This window comes from Canis aureus, chromosome 35 (genome assembly GCF_053574225.1).
Source record: "Canis aureus isolate CA01 chromosome 35, VMU_Caureus_v.1.0, whole genome shotgun sequence".
NCBI lineage: Eukaryota > Metazoa > Chordata > Mammalia > Carnivora > Canidae > Canis > Canis aureus.
Genome location: NC_135645.1, coordinates 16,880,843 through 16,898,284, shown reverse-complemented (window position 1 = coordinate 16,898,284; position 17,442 = coordinate 16,880,843). Strand labels below are relative to the sequence as shown.

Sequence of the window (17,442 nt, the reverse complement as noted above, 5' to 3'; positions counted from 1 at the left end):
AGAAAAGGCGAAGCTATGGAGTGGTAAGGAGTTGGAGGGAAGAATGTTGAACAGACGGAACATGAAAATTTTAGAGCAGGGAAGCTATTTTGAGGACACTATAATGGTGGATATGTGTCATTATATACTTGTCAAAGGGGTGACGGGCACTGAGGGGGGCACTTGATGGGATGAGCACTGGGTGTTATTCTATATGTTGGAAAATTGAACATCAATAAAAAATAAATTAAAAAAAATATATATATATACTTGTTAAAGCCCATAGACTGTTCAACACCAAAGTGAACCCTGTTTGTGTTTTTTTTTTTTTTTAAGATTTAATTTATTTACTCATGAGAGACACAGAGAGAGAGGCAGAGACACAAGCAGAGGGAGAAGCAGGCTTCATGCAGAGAGCCCAATGTGGGACTCGATCCTGGGACCCTGGGACCCTGGGACCATGCCCTGAGCCAAAGGCAGGATGCTCAACTGCTGAGCCACCCAGGAGTCCCAAAGTGAACCCTGTTGTAAACTATGGGCTTTGGGTGATAATGGTAAGTCAATGTAGGGTTCAACAACTGCACCACTCTGGTGCAGGCTGCTGATAGTAGGGGAAGGGGTTGGAGCAGTTAGTTCAGAGCTCTGCACTTTCTGTTCAATTTTTCTGAAAACCTAAAACTTTCAAAAATCTATTAATTAAAACAGAACTAAGTTATACTCTATAGGACTAAGTACTTGAAGCAGGGGTAGCAGTCACTTCTTGGCAAGCCTCAAGTACAGAATCCAGACATTCACATCCATACTCAAGGTTATCAAGCGATGCTGAGGCTGGCTAGGACAGAGCGCAGCAAACACTGGGATGCAATTCAGGGGTGGCTCTGGGCTCTCGATCATTTATTCTGTATCAAGATATGGCCCATTCAAAGGGAATGGTGTTGATGTGTTCGAACGAGGTCGCCTTTCCTTCCCCAGTGCAATTAATCTTTTCATCATCTTCTTATTTCTATAAAGAAATTTAGAAAAGAATTTTGAAAAATTGTTAGAGTAAGATAGACCATTCCAGGGGTGCCTGGGTGGCTCAGTCAGTTGGGCGTCTGCCTTTGGCTTAGGTCATCACCTCAGGGCCTGGGACAGAGTCCCACATCAGGCTCCCTGATCAGTGAGGAGCCTGCTTCTCCCTCTCCGTCTGCCACTCCCCCTCTTGTGTTCTCACTAGCTCTGCTCTCTTTAAAATACATAAATAATCTTAAAAAAAAAAAAAGACCATTCTGCACCAACTGCAATAAGGAATTCACTTCTGGGGTTCCTTAGTAGTTTACCCCACCACCCAAGGATGGTGGGTTAAAGAGATTGTGGCAAAGAAAGAAACATGATTGTCCACTTACTATGATGAGGGCTCATAGTCTATATACTACAAGTAGATCCAGCTCCTTTATTTATCTTCAAAATATATTTATTTATAAGTAATATCTACACCCAACGTGTGGCTCAAACACGCAAACCCGAGATCAAGAGTAACACACTCTACTTACTGAGCCAGCCAGGTGCCCCAGTTCCACTTCCTTTATATTTATACCTTCCTTTTTCTTCCTGCAGCTTCTTCCCATATCCCCTTCTCTATTCAGACTGGATCATGGGTTTCCCATTTATAAATATAAAGAAACAAAAGAAAAGAAGAAAGCAAGGAAGGGAGAAAAGGAAGGATGGAAGCAAAAAGCTTCCTTAATATTACCACCTCAACTACTGTCTCATTCTCCATCCAGGTAGAAGAGGTTAACAGGTCCTGTTCCTAGTTCTTCACATGTTCTACTGCAACTTAAAACCACCCATTTTGTGTCTATAGCCCCTTTCAATATATTCACAAAAAGGCCACCTTTTTCTGTGTGTCCTAAACTCACATTCCCAACAGCACTGCATTAACCATAGTCTTACAGGGCCATCTCATCACCAACCATCTCCTTCTGAAACTCTCTGTCCATTGACTCCTTTTTTCACTTCTCTCTCAGCCTTACTTGTACTTTTTGGTCTCCATTGCTTGCCTGCCATTCGTATGCTGATTCTCTTTTGGGTTCTTTTCTCTACATACTCCTATGCACAATTTATATGGCAAAGACCCAAATCTGTTTCTCTCTAGCCTACACTTCTCCTGGAATGCTAGACCCATGACCATCATGTCCCATGTATCACATTCTTGGCCACTGAACTGGACTCCCACATTTCCATCTAACAAGATAACAGCTGTTCCCCATACTCTGCATCTCTTAAGTTTGTTCCATTCTTCATTAAATTCTTTGCCAAGCTCATAGATTGTATCTTTCCAGAATTATTATTTTATTTAAAAATTGTATTCATTTGAGAAAGAGCACAAGTGGAGGGGCAGTGGCAAAGGGAGAAGCATATTCCCTGCTGAGTACGGAGCCTAATATGGGACTCAATCCCAGGACCCTGAGATCATGACCTGAGTTGAAGGCAGATGCTTAACCAACTGAGCCACCCAGGTGCACCTCTTTCTATAATTATTATAGTAGTCTCTTTAGTTTCTGTTCTAAGATTTTAATCCACTTCCTAAAAAAAGCCTTAGTTTCCTTCCACACTCATGTCATATCACCTCCAATTCCATTGTCAAAAGCTGAGCTTTGTACTCAAACATTAAGGCGGCTATGGTCTATGTAAAAATCTAAAGCAGGGTATATGTGTATGCCTAGTGTGTATTTCCCTGGATGGTGAGTGTGCAGTTATATTCTCAAAGGAGTCCATGTCCCAAAAGTGACCTGAGAAATTAAGAGCCACAGGATAATGAGACCTTTTATATAGATATAAAGCTTGAGCATCTGCCTTTGGCTCAGGGCCTGATCCTGGAGTCCTGGGTTTGAGTCCCACATCTGGCTCTCTGCAGGGAGCCTGCTTCTCCCTCTGCCTGTGTCTCTGCCTCTCTCTGTGTATAAGTAAATAAAATATATTTTTTAAAAGATATAAAGCTTGAAAACAAATGAACAAACTTGTGATGGTCAGCTCCTCCCTCCTCCATTTATTTATCAGTATAAGCTTCAAACATATTGACCTATTTGCAATTTCTAAATATGTCATGTTCTTTCACTTCCATGTATTTGTATGGGCTGTTTCCACTACTGGACTGCCCTAATTATTACTTTCCAAATGGTAGGCTCTTCCCCAGTACATGCAATCCCTTGGGAAGGTTTCCCAAGCTACTCCAATATAGGTACTACCCAGACATTTTCATAGTATCTCTTACTCCTTTTCATTACAGAGTGCTCCGTGGATTTTTGTCTTACTAATTTGTATGTCCCAGTAAAGTATCTGACATGTGAATTCTTAAGTCTTTTTTTTTTTTCTTCTTAAAACATGTCTCTAAAATTGAAGCAGTTAAAGTCCTAACTTAGATTCTTTGTTAAGGTTTCTAAGAAGCAGCCACATTTATCCGAGTTCTAATCCACTACATTAAGTTTTCTGCTCCCTATTTTTGCCTGATCTAATGGCAAATTAAGAAAACAGCATATTGCCCTCTTGCCTTCTCCTACTAAATTATTCAGAAACCTATCCAGATATCTCCTTTTCTGTGTACCATACTTAGAAAAATACTAAGGGTTACCTTTTAGCACATTCAGGGCATAACATATTATCTTCTAGGCCTGGAGATGGGAAAGTGCAGGCAGGTAACAGGAAGAGAGAGATCATCCTTTTGGGAGTGTCAGGCACCCAGGCCTGACCTGCATGAAACTGCAGGCGAACCCAACCTTGTGTGTCTGCAAGGAGAGGTCTGCCGTGGACCACACACCACCTGACACCTGAGGGAAAGAGAAGCAAATATAAACCGCAAAAATCAAGTAAAAGCACCCTACTCCAACCTCCTAGGAAGTCACTCTCGGTTTTGCTCTTACATTCTATCAATGAATCAACTGAATGAAAAGTATGAAAAAGGTACACCAAAGACACTAGATAGAATCTGACTTTGCAAATTATATACCACAAGGGATAATAATTAACTTTTTGGAACGGTTATTCTGTGTGGAGATTTTGCTAAGTGGTTTACATGCATAAATACATTTATTCTTAAGAGCATTATTCATATTTACCTTCTATTTACTTTTATTTACAGGCAAGGTAACTGTAGCTTATCTTGTTAAATATCATAATTTTCCCCGAGCCAAGACTTCGATCTAGATATTCTGATTCACAGCCCATTTGCCCAACCATTACACTGCACTGCCCCAACTACACAAAACAGGCAAGAGGATCTTTGTTTAGAAGTCTACAGAACAGAGCACCTGGGTGGCTCAGTCAGTTAAACAACTGCCTTTGGCTCAGGTCATAACCCCAGGTCCTGAGATAGAGTCCTGTGTTGGGCTCCCTGCTCAGTGGGGTCTGCTTCTACCTCTCTCTCTGTTCCTTGTCCCTCCCCTCTACTCGTGCTCTCTCAGATAAATAGAATCTAAAAAAATAAAAATAAAAAAGTAAAAAAAAATTGAGAGGAACAGTCCTTGGGAGCTTAAATATCTCTCCATTCAGACTGTAAGCTAAGAGTTGAAATTATGTGTGTTTAGCGCAGTACATGAAGGCAAGGCACGCTCCTGGATCACAGTAGGTGCTTAATTACTGCTGAATGAAGAGGAACTGAAAGGCTGAGTTAGCATGTGAGATGACACTACTTCATATGGCACATTAATGAAAATTGGAAAGAAGTGTCATTTTTGGGAGAGCAGTCCTCCAGAGACAGCTTTGTGGCTGCACAGTGCCCGCCTCCTCACAGAAGGAAGTGCAGCATGGGGAGCCCACAGTAGGTCAGTTTCAGCTCCCTGTGAAATCCTTTTGGCTGGATTTCTTGTGACTGAACAACAGCCCTATAGTTAAAATGAAAAAAAAAAAAAAAAATCCAGGACACTTCCGGTAATGGGGTGGATGGGGAAAGATTTCAAGCCAAAAAGGAGGAGGACTTTGTGCCAGCCTGAGTTGAGGTCTGCTGGAGATGAAGAGAATTGTGACCCACGGGAGCAGGAGCTGGCCAAAAGTGGGGCTGAGTTACTCTCAAGATCCTTTAAGAGGGCAGGGGCCCCAAACATTTCAGTGATTACTGCCCACTTTTAATGTGTCAAATTGTATTTTGTAAGTCTCAGAATTATTCTATGAAGCAGAAGAGTTGCAACCCTCATCTTGTCAATCAGGATACATTATCAGATTATGCTTTCTTCCCACCCAGAACTTCTGTTTATGGTGAAAAAGGATTACCACTTAATCACCTAGCTTAGACATTGGTCCATGCAAAACTTGACTACCGGTCAATGAAAAGATAATTCTTATATAAATCTAATATCCAATCTACAATATTTGTAACTCTTTCCCTTTTACTCCCTTTCAGTAGGGGACTACTAAAATTTAACCTTCTGTCTGGAATAGCACGCTTTTTTTTTTTTTTTTTAACATAGGTTCCACACCCAATGGGGGACTCGAACTCATGAGCCATTAGATCAAGAGTTTGCATGCTCTACTAACTGAACCAGCCAGCTACCCCAATGCTCACTCTTTTAAGGTTGATCTTACCAGAGGCTTGCAGCAGAAAGGTCTCAACAGAAGCAGGAATGGAACGTGAATTCACAGACTTGGATTGACTGGCTCTTGCAGCAATTCTTGACCATGCTGCCAACATGCCTTCTTGTGCCGAAGTTACCACTTTGACTATATTAATCCCCCTGCCTCTCTCACTCTTACAACTTTTCCAAATCTTGGCCACCATCTTGCATTTCGCTGAACATGACTCCGATTTAGCCTCTGGTGGTGTTTCAGGAATAGTCTATAAATGGGATTCATGGTGAGTATTCAGCAAAGTGCTACTGCCCTAAACATTGACCCATGTGTGTTAAGTGTAGGTAAGATTTAAGATTGTTAGTTCAAAAAAAAAAAAAAAAAAAAAAGATTGTTAGTTCCCTTAGAGCAACCAGGAGGAATTATTTTTGATTGTTAAAACAGAGTAGTTGAGTGGGAAAAGCAGAGGGGGGTGCCAATGATGTTTAGTGTGTAGAGGCCAGGGATGTTTAGGCCTAAAGTGCACCAGACAGTCCCCTCACCAAAATAAATTATTTGGTCCAAAATATCAATAGGCTTTTTATTTTCCAATTGAAGTGTAGTTTGCATACCATATTATATTAGTTTCAGGTGTACAACATAATGATTCGACATTTACATACATTACCAAGTGATCACCATTAAGTCTACCCACCATCTGTCACCATACAAAGTTGTTATAATATTACTGACTATATTCCCTATGCTGGACATTGCATCCCATGTCTTACTTGCTTCATAACTGGAAGTTAGTGCCTTTTAATTCCTATCCTTTATTTTGTCCATCCCCCCACACCTCTCCTCCTCAGGGTACCTCCAGATTGTTCCCTTTTCTTTTTCTATGAGTCTGTTTCTGTTCTGTTTGGTTGGTTTTTTAAATTCCACATATAAGGGAAATCATATGGTATTTGTCTTTCCATCTGACTTACTTGACTAATACTCTCTGGGTCCATCCATATCATTGTAAATGGCAATATTTCATTTTTTACGGCAGAGTAATATTCCTTTGTGTTATATATACAGCGTCTTCTTTATCCAAAATATCAATAGCCCTGATTGAGAAATCTTGCCTTAGAGATACAACTTATATAGGGATGATGAGACAGAAGGAACAATTCACAATAAGCACTCACCTTTACATTGTCACACTCCTGGTGTGTTTCAGAGTAAGCATGTTTCTGGAGCCTCAGATAAACCTCTATTTTCTAAGGAAATTAAGAGGGGGGAAAGAAAATTACAAATTGACAAAGCTTCCCACACTTGCTCTGTGCTTCAGTTTCCCACCAGGGTACTCACTCGGCCATGGGTACTCAAATTCAGTTGTTGGCACCAGTTCCGCAAAATGTCCCAACGTACTTTATTAACTGGAGGCAAACTGGCTGGCAAAGGAGGCGCTGGTGTACTACAACAACAACTATGTTTTGGACAAAACTTGAATCGTTCACTTATATGAGGATGACAAACTGCGAAAAGAAGGAAATGCAAGTAGTAATAACTTATTATTTTTAAGATTACAATTTGACAGAGTTCTTTCTAATTCCTTACAACCCAATTTGCATACACACATACACCCCAAATATCTTTCCTCTATCAGAAATAAAGTAATAGATTCTGTAATTAAAGGACTCACCCAAGATCACATCTCCATTAAAATGGCAGACCTGGAAATCAAACCTACATTTTGAAATTCTAAATCCTATGTTGTTGTTGTTGTTTTTAAGATTTTATTTATTTATTCATGAGAGACACAGAGAGAGAGGCAGAGACACAGGCAGAGGGAGAAGCAGGCCCCATGCAGGGAGCCGGACGTGGGACTCGATCCTGGGTCTCTAGGATCAGGCCCTGGGCTGAAGGCGGAGCTAAACCGCTGAGCCACCCGGGCTGCACTAAATCCTCTGTTTTTTAAATTACATATAGCAACTTGATTTTTGCAGCCACCCACATACACTTGGATAGAACAATACATTGTATTGCTAATCCAAAATGTCTAGATTTTGAACCAAAAATCCTAGTTGTCCCTAGAGAAATCAAAGAAACCACCCAACTACCCATGGTCCTGCATTCCACCAGCCTACCTCATTTTCCTCAGCAGCACCCCCATCTCACCTGACTCTGCTTAGGTATAACCTGTCACTGTACATTGCAATGAAGTCCTGGATGGACAAAAGTAGATTCACAGGTGGGTGTATGGGATATGCCTTAAAGTTTGGGGAAACCACTTCCCCCTCTTAGCCCAAAAATAAAATCATTCTGAAAATACTTATTTGATGCCTTTATGTGAAGCACTAGGAACAGATTCAAAAGGTCATGACATTAAGATCTCCTAGATATTTGATCAGTAATTGCTTACCAAGCAAAATACTAATTTGAGAAGATGTGGATCAAAGGGTACAAATTTTCAGCTATATGATGAAAAAGTTTTGGGATCTAATGTACAGCATAGTGATTATTCTTAACAATATTATGCTGTGTGTTTTAAAGTTGCTGAGAGCAAAAAAAAAAATTAAAAATAAAAATAAAAAATAAAGTTGCTTAGAGCAGGGGCAACTGGGTGGTTAATTGGGTTAAGTGTCCAACTCTTGATTTCGGCTCATCTCAGGGCCCTGAGATTGAGTCCCGCAGCAGGCTCTGCACTGAGCATGGAGCCTGCTTAAGATTCTCTCCCTCTCCTTCTGCCCACCTCCCACCCCCTACCATGTGCTCACTCAGGCACGCATGCTCTCTCTTTCTCTCTCTCTCTCAATAAATAAATAAAGTCACTGAGAACAAATCTTTAAATGTTCTTACTGTGGAGTAGGGTGAGGCATAGGGAACTGTGTGAGGATGGATATTCTAATTAACCTTTTTTTGGCAATTATTTTGCAATATAAATGTAAACCAACCATCATATTGTACGCATTAAGATTACACAAGGTTATATGCCGATTATATCTCAAAGCTGGAAAATATCACTTAGTCTTTACAAGAGATATGTAAAGTATGTTTCAACCAAAAGGAAAACAAGATTAAGCTTCATGAGTTGGGAATTTGAATTCATATCTAGCTGACTATAAGAACCACGCTCTGCCCAAGGCACTCCAGATGCCTATATTTTGTGTCTTAAAAGGCAAGGCATGGTAACTACAAATGAGAAGTGCAGGAGTTAGAGGACTTTCTTACCACAGGTCATCAAGGTGAGATTTAAGATAGATGTTGTACAGTCAAGGATACAAAAGAAAAATCATTTTCCTGGGTTTACCGGCACTGGGGGAGCAGTAAACAGAGCAATCTCTGCCCTCATACCTTTATCACTTGACCCAGGCATCTTCAGACTGACTTCTGAAGTTGAAGAAACACTTGGTTCCATTTGTTCTTCATTAAGTTCTTCATTAACTGGAACCAATGTGAGAATCACACTTTCTTCCTCTAATGCCTCCTCAGAGAAATTCTGGAAAGGTAAGGGTCAATCGTGGATTCTCATTTGATGCCATGCAACTAAACTGCTTACCTTCAAAGCACGATTAATAAACTCAGAAACCAATAGGTTGCTGGAGAGAAGACTCACGATTCTTTGAATTTGATATTGATTAGCAGACCATTTATTTGATAAGAAAAGAGGGGTGCCTGGCTGGCTCAGTCCATGAAGTGTGTGACTTTTGATATCGGGGTTGAATTCGAGGCCCATGTTGGATATAGAGATCATTTTTAAAGATTTTTTAAAATTTATTTTTAGATGATAAGAGAAACAATGAGGAAATAGACAAAAGTAGATTTATAGGTGGGTATATAGGATACGCCCTGGGCAGCCCGGGTGGCTCACCGGGTTGGTGCCTGCCTTCAGCCCAGGGCGTGATCCTGGAGACCCAGGATCGAGTCCCACATCAGGCTCCATGTATGGAGCCTGCTTCTCCCTCTGTCGGTGTCTCTGCCTCCTTCTCTGTCTCTCATGAATAAATAAATAAAATCTTTAAAAAAAAAAAAAAAAGGATACGCCCATCTTCCTCGAGGCCTTCCTCTCCCTCAGCTCAAACAAGTACTTGCATTTTATCTGCTCAATCTATATGGAATGTGTTCCTGCCTTCCCATCTTTCATGATTCCCAACGATTCCCAATTCCAGCCATTATCCACTCTCACTGGTAGATGCAATAATTTCCTATCATTCCAAACTCCATTCTGACACCATTCTTTCTGCAGATTGCTCTCCAGCTTAAAAGGAACACTTCAATGGCTTATCATTGCTATTCAGGTTAAAGACAAAACTCCCTTGCGTGACCTACAAATTTCTGGAGTCCAACCTCTGCCTGTCATTCCTGTCACAACCCCTGAGCTTTCTGAGCTCCCGCCAGACTGGCTTTTATTTCAGCTCCATGACCTGAAGGGAGCAAATACATATTTTACTCTGTTGCAATCACAGCAACACACGCAGTGCGCAGCCCAGAGTGGGCGGTCAAAGCTCTCTTAATGATCTAACTTAATGATAAGTAGGAAGGCACTAACATTTACGAGTTTTTGTATAGTACGCACGCAGGGTGCTAGGTGCTTTCTGTATTCCTCTCATTTAATCTTCATGGCACATTTATAGTAGTGTCAGTGTTCCTATTTTACAAATTAGGTCACTGAGTCTCAAAAATTAAAGGAACGATGTCATAGAGTATTTTATGCTTAAGTTTCCACCCAAATGTGGTGAATAAACTCCATTCCAGCCCTAGTGCAATACTTTCTTCTCAGAAGAACCAAGTGGATTAGATGGGGCCACACCCTTCCCACATGCAGTCTCTTCACTGGCTTCCAACTGCTCACACTCTCATCCTGCATACGTAGAACACTTTTCTTTTTCTTTCTTTCTTTCTTTCTTTCTTTCTTTCTTTCTTTCTTTCTTTCTTTCTTTCTTTCTTTCTTTCTTTTCTTTCTTTCTTTTTTAATTCGATTTTTAAGTCATCTCCACGCCCCCGGTGGGGCTCAAACTTAGAACCCTGAGATGGAGGGTCGCAGGCTCCAGAGACTAAGCCCACCAGGCACCCCCGTGTAACACTCTCAGAGCACTCCCACACATTCACCCCAAGTCATCAGGGGAATATTGCCCCACTCTAGAGATAAGCAGGGGCACGAAGCTGCGCTGTAACTCGCCCATCATCATATAACTTTATTTGGGAGTAGGAGACACTCCTGGAGGACAGCAACCAAATTGGTCACCACACTTTCTCACCTCCCCACACTACTTTTCTCACTCTATCATTGCTCTTCACTTGATGTTTTTCGCTTGTCCAGCTACCAACACGTCTTTCTACAGAAAGGATCTCTTACTTTCACCCCAGGAAGGGCAATCTTGGCCCTTTCCACTCTCAACCCAGACACATTCTGCACCCCAACCTGTGCAAGAAAATAATCCACTGGCAAAGAGGGGAGACTCCAAGATGGGATATTTCTTTACACCCAGAAGCGAAGATTTGTGGTGAGAAGAAAACATTAGAGAGTTCGTAGAAGGGCTTTGAAAAGGAAATCTGTGGGAAGATTCATTCTCTCTGAACTAAACTTACCTGCTCATTGTCGTAAGTTGAGTTCTCCATTTCCAGGACGCTCAGGGGAAGGCAGAGCCAGCAAGGTCAGGACTTGGGCCCTCCAATCCTCTTCACCTGAGGGCTTCCAGTCTAATTTCTCCTTTTATAAGCAAATGTCTCTATCTACTTCCCGTTTCCCAGAAGAGCTGCTTTCCTTCCTTCCTCCTCTTTTTCCCCTCCCACACTATCTGACAGTGTGATGATTTCATCACTTTTACACCATCTTGTCCATTATATGACAGTTGAGTTATTGGGTAATTAATGTCACTCCTAATGCATTTTAATACACTTTAAAGATTTTTTAGGGGCGCCTGGCTCTGTGGACAGAGCATGTGACTCTTCATCTCTTAGTCTGTGAGTTGGAGCCCATGTTGGAGGTAGAGTTTACTTAAAATAATAATAATAGGGGCACCTGGGTGGCTCCGTGGTTGAGCATCTGCCTTTGGCTCAGGTTGTGATCCTGGGGTCCTGGGATCGAGTCCCACATCTGGCTCCCTCTAGGGAGTCTGCTTCTCCATCTGCCTATGTCTGCTTCTCTGTGTCTCTCATGAATAAATAAAATCTTAAAAAATAATAAAAGATTTGTCTTTATTACTTTAAGGTGAGACTTGGGAGAAAACTGGAAGTGTCGAATTCTTGCTAACAAGTTTTGCAATTGAATAAAACAAACATTTTAAAAATATTTCTAGGACAATATCGGTGATGAGATTGAATGATGTTACTACGGAGGGAATAAAAAAAGAATCAGAGGTATTTCATAACCGGTTTATGCCTGTGGGTGTGTCATTCACTGGAAGATTAGATTTAAATTCCTGGCTTTGGTTCTAAACACGAATATTAAATATGCCTTACTAGCAGGCTGGCTAAAGGAGTTTGGCTGTTTAGGATAGAAGCAGCAAAAGCCAAAAAACACTAAGGCAAAAGGTGGACTAATGGATTCCAAAGAACTGCAAGCACTTGGGAACTGCTGGAAAGATGAGACTAGAGAAGTCACAGATGTTTTCATTGGTCACTCTAAGGAGCCGGGGCTACTAAAGGAAAATATTCACAGAGAGCATAGCAGCACCAGCATCCATTGGTCTCACTGTGGGCTTTCTCTTTCCCTAGGAAAATGGTCTGGGTCCATCAGTCTCAGGACCCAGAGAGCCCACATCAGTTTAATTTAGTGGACACTCTATCCAACATGTGGTCTGTGAGCACGCGAATTCAGCTTACTGAAGAACTGATTGGAAAAATAAATTGTAAGACATTACCCCAGACCTCCAGAAGTGGACCCTTGAGGGCAGGACTCAATTCAACAAGCCCTTAGGGTAATTCTTTTGCACCTAAAGTCTAGAAACCTTGACTAGATCAGGGTGTGACCAAATGCATTTGGATTCGGCAGATAATGATTGGAATCCTGGCTCCTCCCTTCCAGAATGGAAACTAAATCAGCCCGTGGAGATTCAGCCAGAAAGTACTGTCTACACCCATTTGGGTGTGACCCCACCTGATGGGCTTTCTCTGGCTGCTTTAGAAGGCAGCTGAGCCGGTAGCCCGAACCGATACCAGTGTCTTAGGCCACGTCCAGGGGAAACAGCTTTTTATTACCATTATTTTTTTTTCTCTTAGTATTTATTACAATACAATTATTTTATTTACTTTCTTGGATTTGCTCCCTCCTCTTTAAAAATGTTATACTATGGGAGAGTTCAAACATGTGCAAAAGCAGACAATATCATGAAACCTTATATATCCATTATCCAGTTTCAACAGCTGTTGACTTCCAGCCAATCTGATTTCATTTAAACCATCACCTAGTCTCTCTCTCTCTCAGGTTATTATTATTTTTTAAGATGTATTTATTTATTCATGAGAGACAGAGAGAGAGAGAGAGGCAGAGACACAGGCAGAAGGAGAAGCAGAGAAGCAGGCTCCATGCAGGGAGCCCGATGTGGGACTCGATCCCGGACCTGGGGATCACAACCTGAGCCAAAGGCAGCTGCCCAACCACTGAGCCACCCAGGCATTCCTCTCTTGTGTAAATTGAAGGAAATACCAATCTTTTCTTTTCATCTTTTCATCTTTTATTTTTCTTATAATTTTTTGTTAGTGTTCTTGCTATTGTTTAGAGAATTGTGGGTATTTCCTGTAGTCCCCTTATCTGGGTTTTGTTAATTTCATTTGTTGCTCCTTTTAGCCTATTCTTCTATCCTCTGCATTTGTTGTGAATTCTTTTGGTCAAATTCAGGGATGGCTTTTTTTTTTTTTTTTTTTTTTTTTTAACATTTTTTCATCCCTCTTCATTCATCTGACTCCTCATTCTTTAAACTTTTTTTTTCTCATTGAAGTTAATTTGACATATAACATTGAGTAAATTTAAAGTGTACAACACTGAATTTGATACACTTTCATATTGTAATGCTTCTGGCATTGTAGGGATCATTAGCACCTCTACCAGGTTCTTTAAGCTTAAATGCCAATTTCTTGGGAGTCACCCTTAAAATTTTGCTCCTGTTGTTTTCTCACTCTTTTCATTCATAGAATAATTGGAATGTGTTGTTCTGTGTAGAGTTGGGATTTTACTTGCTTAATTTCATCTCCCCAATTAGGCTCCAGAGAGCAATGGCCGGATATATGTGGGTTACCCTTGGTCTATACAGAGCTTTGCAGTGTGTCTGGCTCAGAATAGAGGCTCAATCAATGTGAGCTATACAGATTACATTAGTTTCCATCTTCCCCATCCCATGTGATTTGCTTTTGAGAGAAGTCCCTCTTTGCGCTGTCCCTAACTGAGATGGTGTAAACACTGATCACAGACTGATGTGACTCTGTCCTACTAGATAGACTATGATACTCTGAAGTTCTCAAACTCATCTTTTTTCTCTTATTGCTCAGCACAGTGCCTGGTTCAAAGAAAGATCTTAATTAGGTGGGACCAATGACTTTCATATTGTACCAACTCAAGTTGGGGCTCAGTATATACTCAAAAGCAGCCATTGAAAGAATGCTAATCTATAAAAAACAACTTGGGGATCCCTGGGTGGCGCAGCGGTTTGGCGCCTGCCTTTGGCCCAGGGCGTGATCCTGGAGACCCAGGATCGAATCCCACATCAGGCTCCCGGTGCATGGAGCCTGCTTCTCCCTCTGCCTATGTCTCTGCCTCTCTCTCTCTCTCTCTCTCTCTCTGTGACTATCATAAATTAAAAAAAAAAAAATTAAAAAAAAATGCTTAAAAAAATAAACTCATTGTTTTCCCCACCAACTTTCAACCTCCTTTTGTAGGCCCTTGAACATCATGGGTTTGAGCTGCATTGGTCCATTTATACACAGATCTTTGTTTATACAATACAGTACTATAAATATATTTTTTTCTTCCTTATGATTTTCTTTCTTTCTTTCTTTCTTTCTTTCTTTCTTTCTTTCTTTCTTTCTTTCTTTCTTTCTTCTTTTTCTTTTTTTCTTTCAAGTAGGCTCCATACCCAGCTTGGAATCCAATATGGGGCCTAAACTCATAACCCTGAGATCAATGCCTGAGGTGAGATCAAGACTCAGATGCTCACAGTGCCTGAGTGGCTCAGTTGGTTAAGCATCTGCCTTTGGCTTGGGTCATGATCTCTGGATCCTGGGATCAAGCCCTGTGTCAGGCTGTCTGCTCAGTGGGGAGTCTGCTTGTCCCTCTCCCCCCTGCCCCCTGTTTATGCTCTCTCTCTCTCTCTCTTTTTTTTCTCTCTCTCTGTTTTGAGTAAATAACTAAAAAATCTTAAAAAAATAAAAAAGAAAAAAAGAATCAGTGCTCAACCAACTAAGCCACCCAGGCACCTCCTCTTCCTTATGATTATTCTTAATATCATTTTCTTTTCTCTAGCTCCCTTTACAGTAAGAATATAGTATATAATACATATAACATACAAAATATGATTTAAGGGATGCCTGGGTGGCTCAGCAGTTGAGCGTCTGCCTTTGTCTCAGGGCATGATCCTGGTCCCAGGATTGAGTCCCACACCGGGCTCCCTGCAAGGAGCCTGCCTTTCCTTCTGTCTATGTCTCTGCCTCTCTCATGAATAAATAAATAAAATCTTTTTTAAAAATATGAGTTAATTGGCTGTTTATGTTATTAGTAAGGCTTCCACTCAAAATAGGCTATTAGTAGTTAAGTTTTGGGAAAGTCAATATTTATATGTGGATTTTTTATTATGCAGGGGGCAGCACTCCCAATCCTTGTGTTTGTTCAAGAGTCAACTGTATTTCTTCCTTCTCTTCTGAGATATTTTATCATCCACCCAGTGATTTAAAGGCAGGAACATGACAACTCTCCTTAAACTCCAAATCATTGAAGTCTTATCAATTCAAACATCTACACTTCTTGCTTGATTTTGTCTCTCCTGTAATTACTGCCATTGTCATTTTTCTTTTCTAAAGCCTCTATAAGGAGTGCCTGTATGGCTCAGTTTGTTTAGCATCTACCTTTGGCTCAGATCATGATCCCGAAGTCCCAGGATCAAGCCTGACTTGGGGCTCCCTGCTCAATGGAGAGCCTGCTTCTCTACCTTTGCCCCTCCCCCCTGCTCATGCGCTCACACGCGCTCTTTCTCTCCCTTTCTCTCTCTGTCTCTCTCTCTCTGTCTTTCTCTCAAATAAATAAATGAAATATTTTCAAAAGAAAAATCCTTGTGATCCCTGGGTGGTTCAGTGGTTTAGTGCCTGCCTTCACTCAGGGCGTGATCCGGGAGTTCCAGGATCAAGTCCCACATCAGGCTCCCTGCATGGAGCCTGCTTCTCCTTCTGCCTGTGTCTCTGCCTCTCTCTCTCTCCTTGTCTCTCATGACAAGGAAATCTTATTTATAAGTAAATAAAATCCTAAAAAAAAAAAAAAAAAAAAAAAAACAAACTTAAAAAAAAAGCCTAACTAGTTACTGAAATCTCTAATTGGTCATATTATCACTCAGCTAATCCATTCTCTCTTTTTTTAAAGGTTTATTTGTTTTATTGAGAGAGAGAGAGAGAGAGAGAGTGCCTTCCTGAGGAACATCCTCTGGTGGGTGTCTGGCCTCACCTAACATATCCATCCCTGCACATCTATATACCTCAGCTTCCTTATTCCCTCCTCTAGCCTCTACCAGAGCAGTGTAGGCATTTATACTTTGCTCAGTGCTGGCTGTCACTGTCTCAGGGCCTCTAAGAATCATCCTATGTCCAATTTCCTGGGATCTTTGCTAAGATGTTAAATCCTGTGCAAAAAGAAAGTGTCCCCCATGACAATGAATTCTCGCTTATGTAGTGCTGTGTTCTAGTCCTTTGGATCAGTTGCTCTCAAAATCTAATCTGAGAATTAGTCCCTTAACTTATGCCAGTACATGCTGGGTAATGTCTGCAGAGTCTTTGGTGTATAGTCTCTTCCCTCCCTTGCTGGTCCATCACTTCCTTAGCTGGGTTATACTAGAATTATTGGCGTAGTAGCTGGGAGCACAGTTTGGAAAAATTTTTGAGGGAGGCACCTGTTAACCTTTTACCTTTGACAGAAAGGAAATCTGTGCATCATCCTCCAGCACAGAGGTGGTGCTACTGCTTACTGGGAAACCATGGACCACCTCCACAAGTTCTGAGAATTCTTAAGGATCTGCAGAGTTGACACTTTCAGAGACACTCATTTCAATGTCTCCACCCAGTGTTTCAGGGTCCAAGATTTTCCCAACCAGGTTGCTGACTTTAGCACAACAGACCTGTCTTTGTTAAGATATTAAGTCTCTGTAGTCTTGCAATTTTAGCTATTAGAGCTTCTGTTTGCTGCCCAGCTCTGTCCATTTTTCTAACATGTGAAATGGGCCTCTGTAACTATAAGAAGCTCTTGGTCTTTCACATCTCATGCTTAGTCTTTCAATGCTTGTTACTGACCCTGACCCTCGGTTCTTTATTATCCCATTGCTGAACATTAATACAGCTTACCAATAACCAGCCAATTCCACTGTATTTGCAGATCCCTTAACATTTCTATTTTCCAAATGCTTGAAGTATTGCATTTGCAAGGGCATTCTCCTCTACCAGAACATTTTTTCCAGGTCACCTCCACTAAAATCTCTAGCAATTGAACTACCACTGAGTGTGAGGGCCTAACCATCCCTTACACAGCACTCAGAATTGGTCCTTTTATGTTCACCAGCAGGTGAATAAGCCAGTTCCAGAATCCCATCTTATCATTTTTTTCTACTGCTCCTGGCACCACATGTTTTTGTTCATGTCCTCCAAGCATCAGATGCCAAGATAAGATTAGGGACACAAAAGACTTGCTGTAGGAAACAACTATGAGGGAAAACGAGAAGGGAGCCAGGAGGCTAGGAGAGCTGAAAGAGCATGATGAACTTGACCCCT

At 41.2% G+C, this 17,442-nt stretch overlaps 1 protein-coding gene and 1 long non-coding RNA gene across 3 annotated transcripts in view; one reads left to right on the top strand and one right to left on the bottom strand.

Annotated features, from left to right (window-relative positions):
• Positions 1-17,442, top strand: part of LOC144305037 (uncharacterized) — a 100,932-nt gene that overhangs the window by 54,804 nt on the left and 28,686 nt on the right. The window lies entirely within an intron of this gene.
• DPPA2 (developmental pluripotency associated 2) lies at positions 350-11,103 on the bottom strand. The gene is made up of 8 exons (XM_077883773.1): positions 11,074-11,103; positions 10,841-10,906; positions 8,839-8,983; positions 6,853-7,019; positions 6,696-6,761; positions 5,536-5,785; positions 3,590-3,785; positions 350-982 (listed from the first exon to the last, which is right to left on the bottom strand). Exons 1-8 carry the CDS (start codon positions 11,101-11,103, stop codon positions 874-876), a joined length of 1,029 nt encoding a protein of 342 aa, XP_077739899.1. The 3' UTR covers positions 350-873.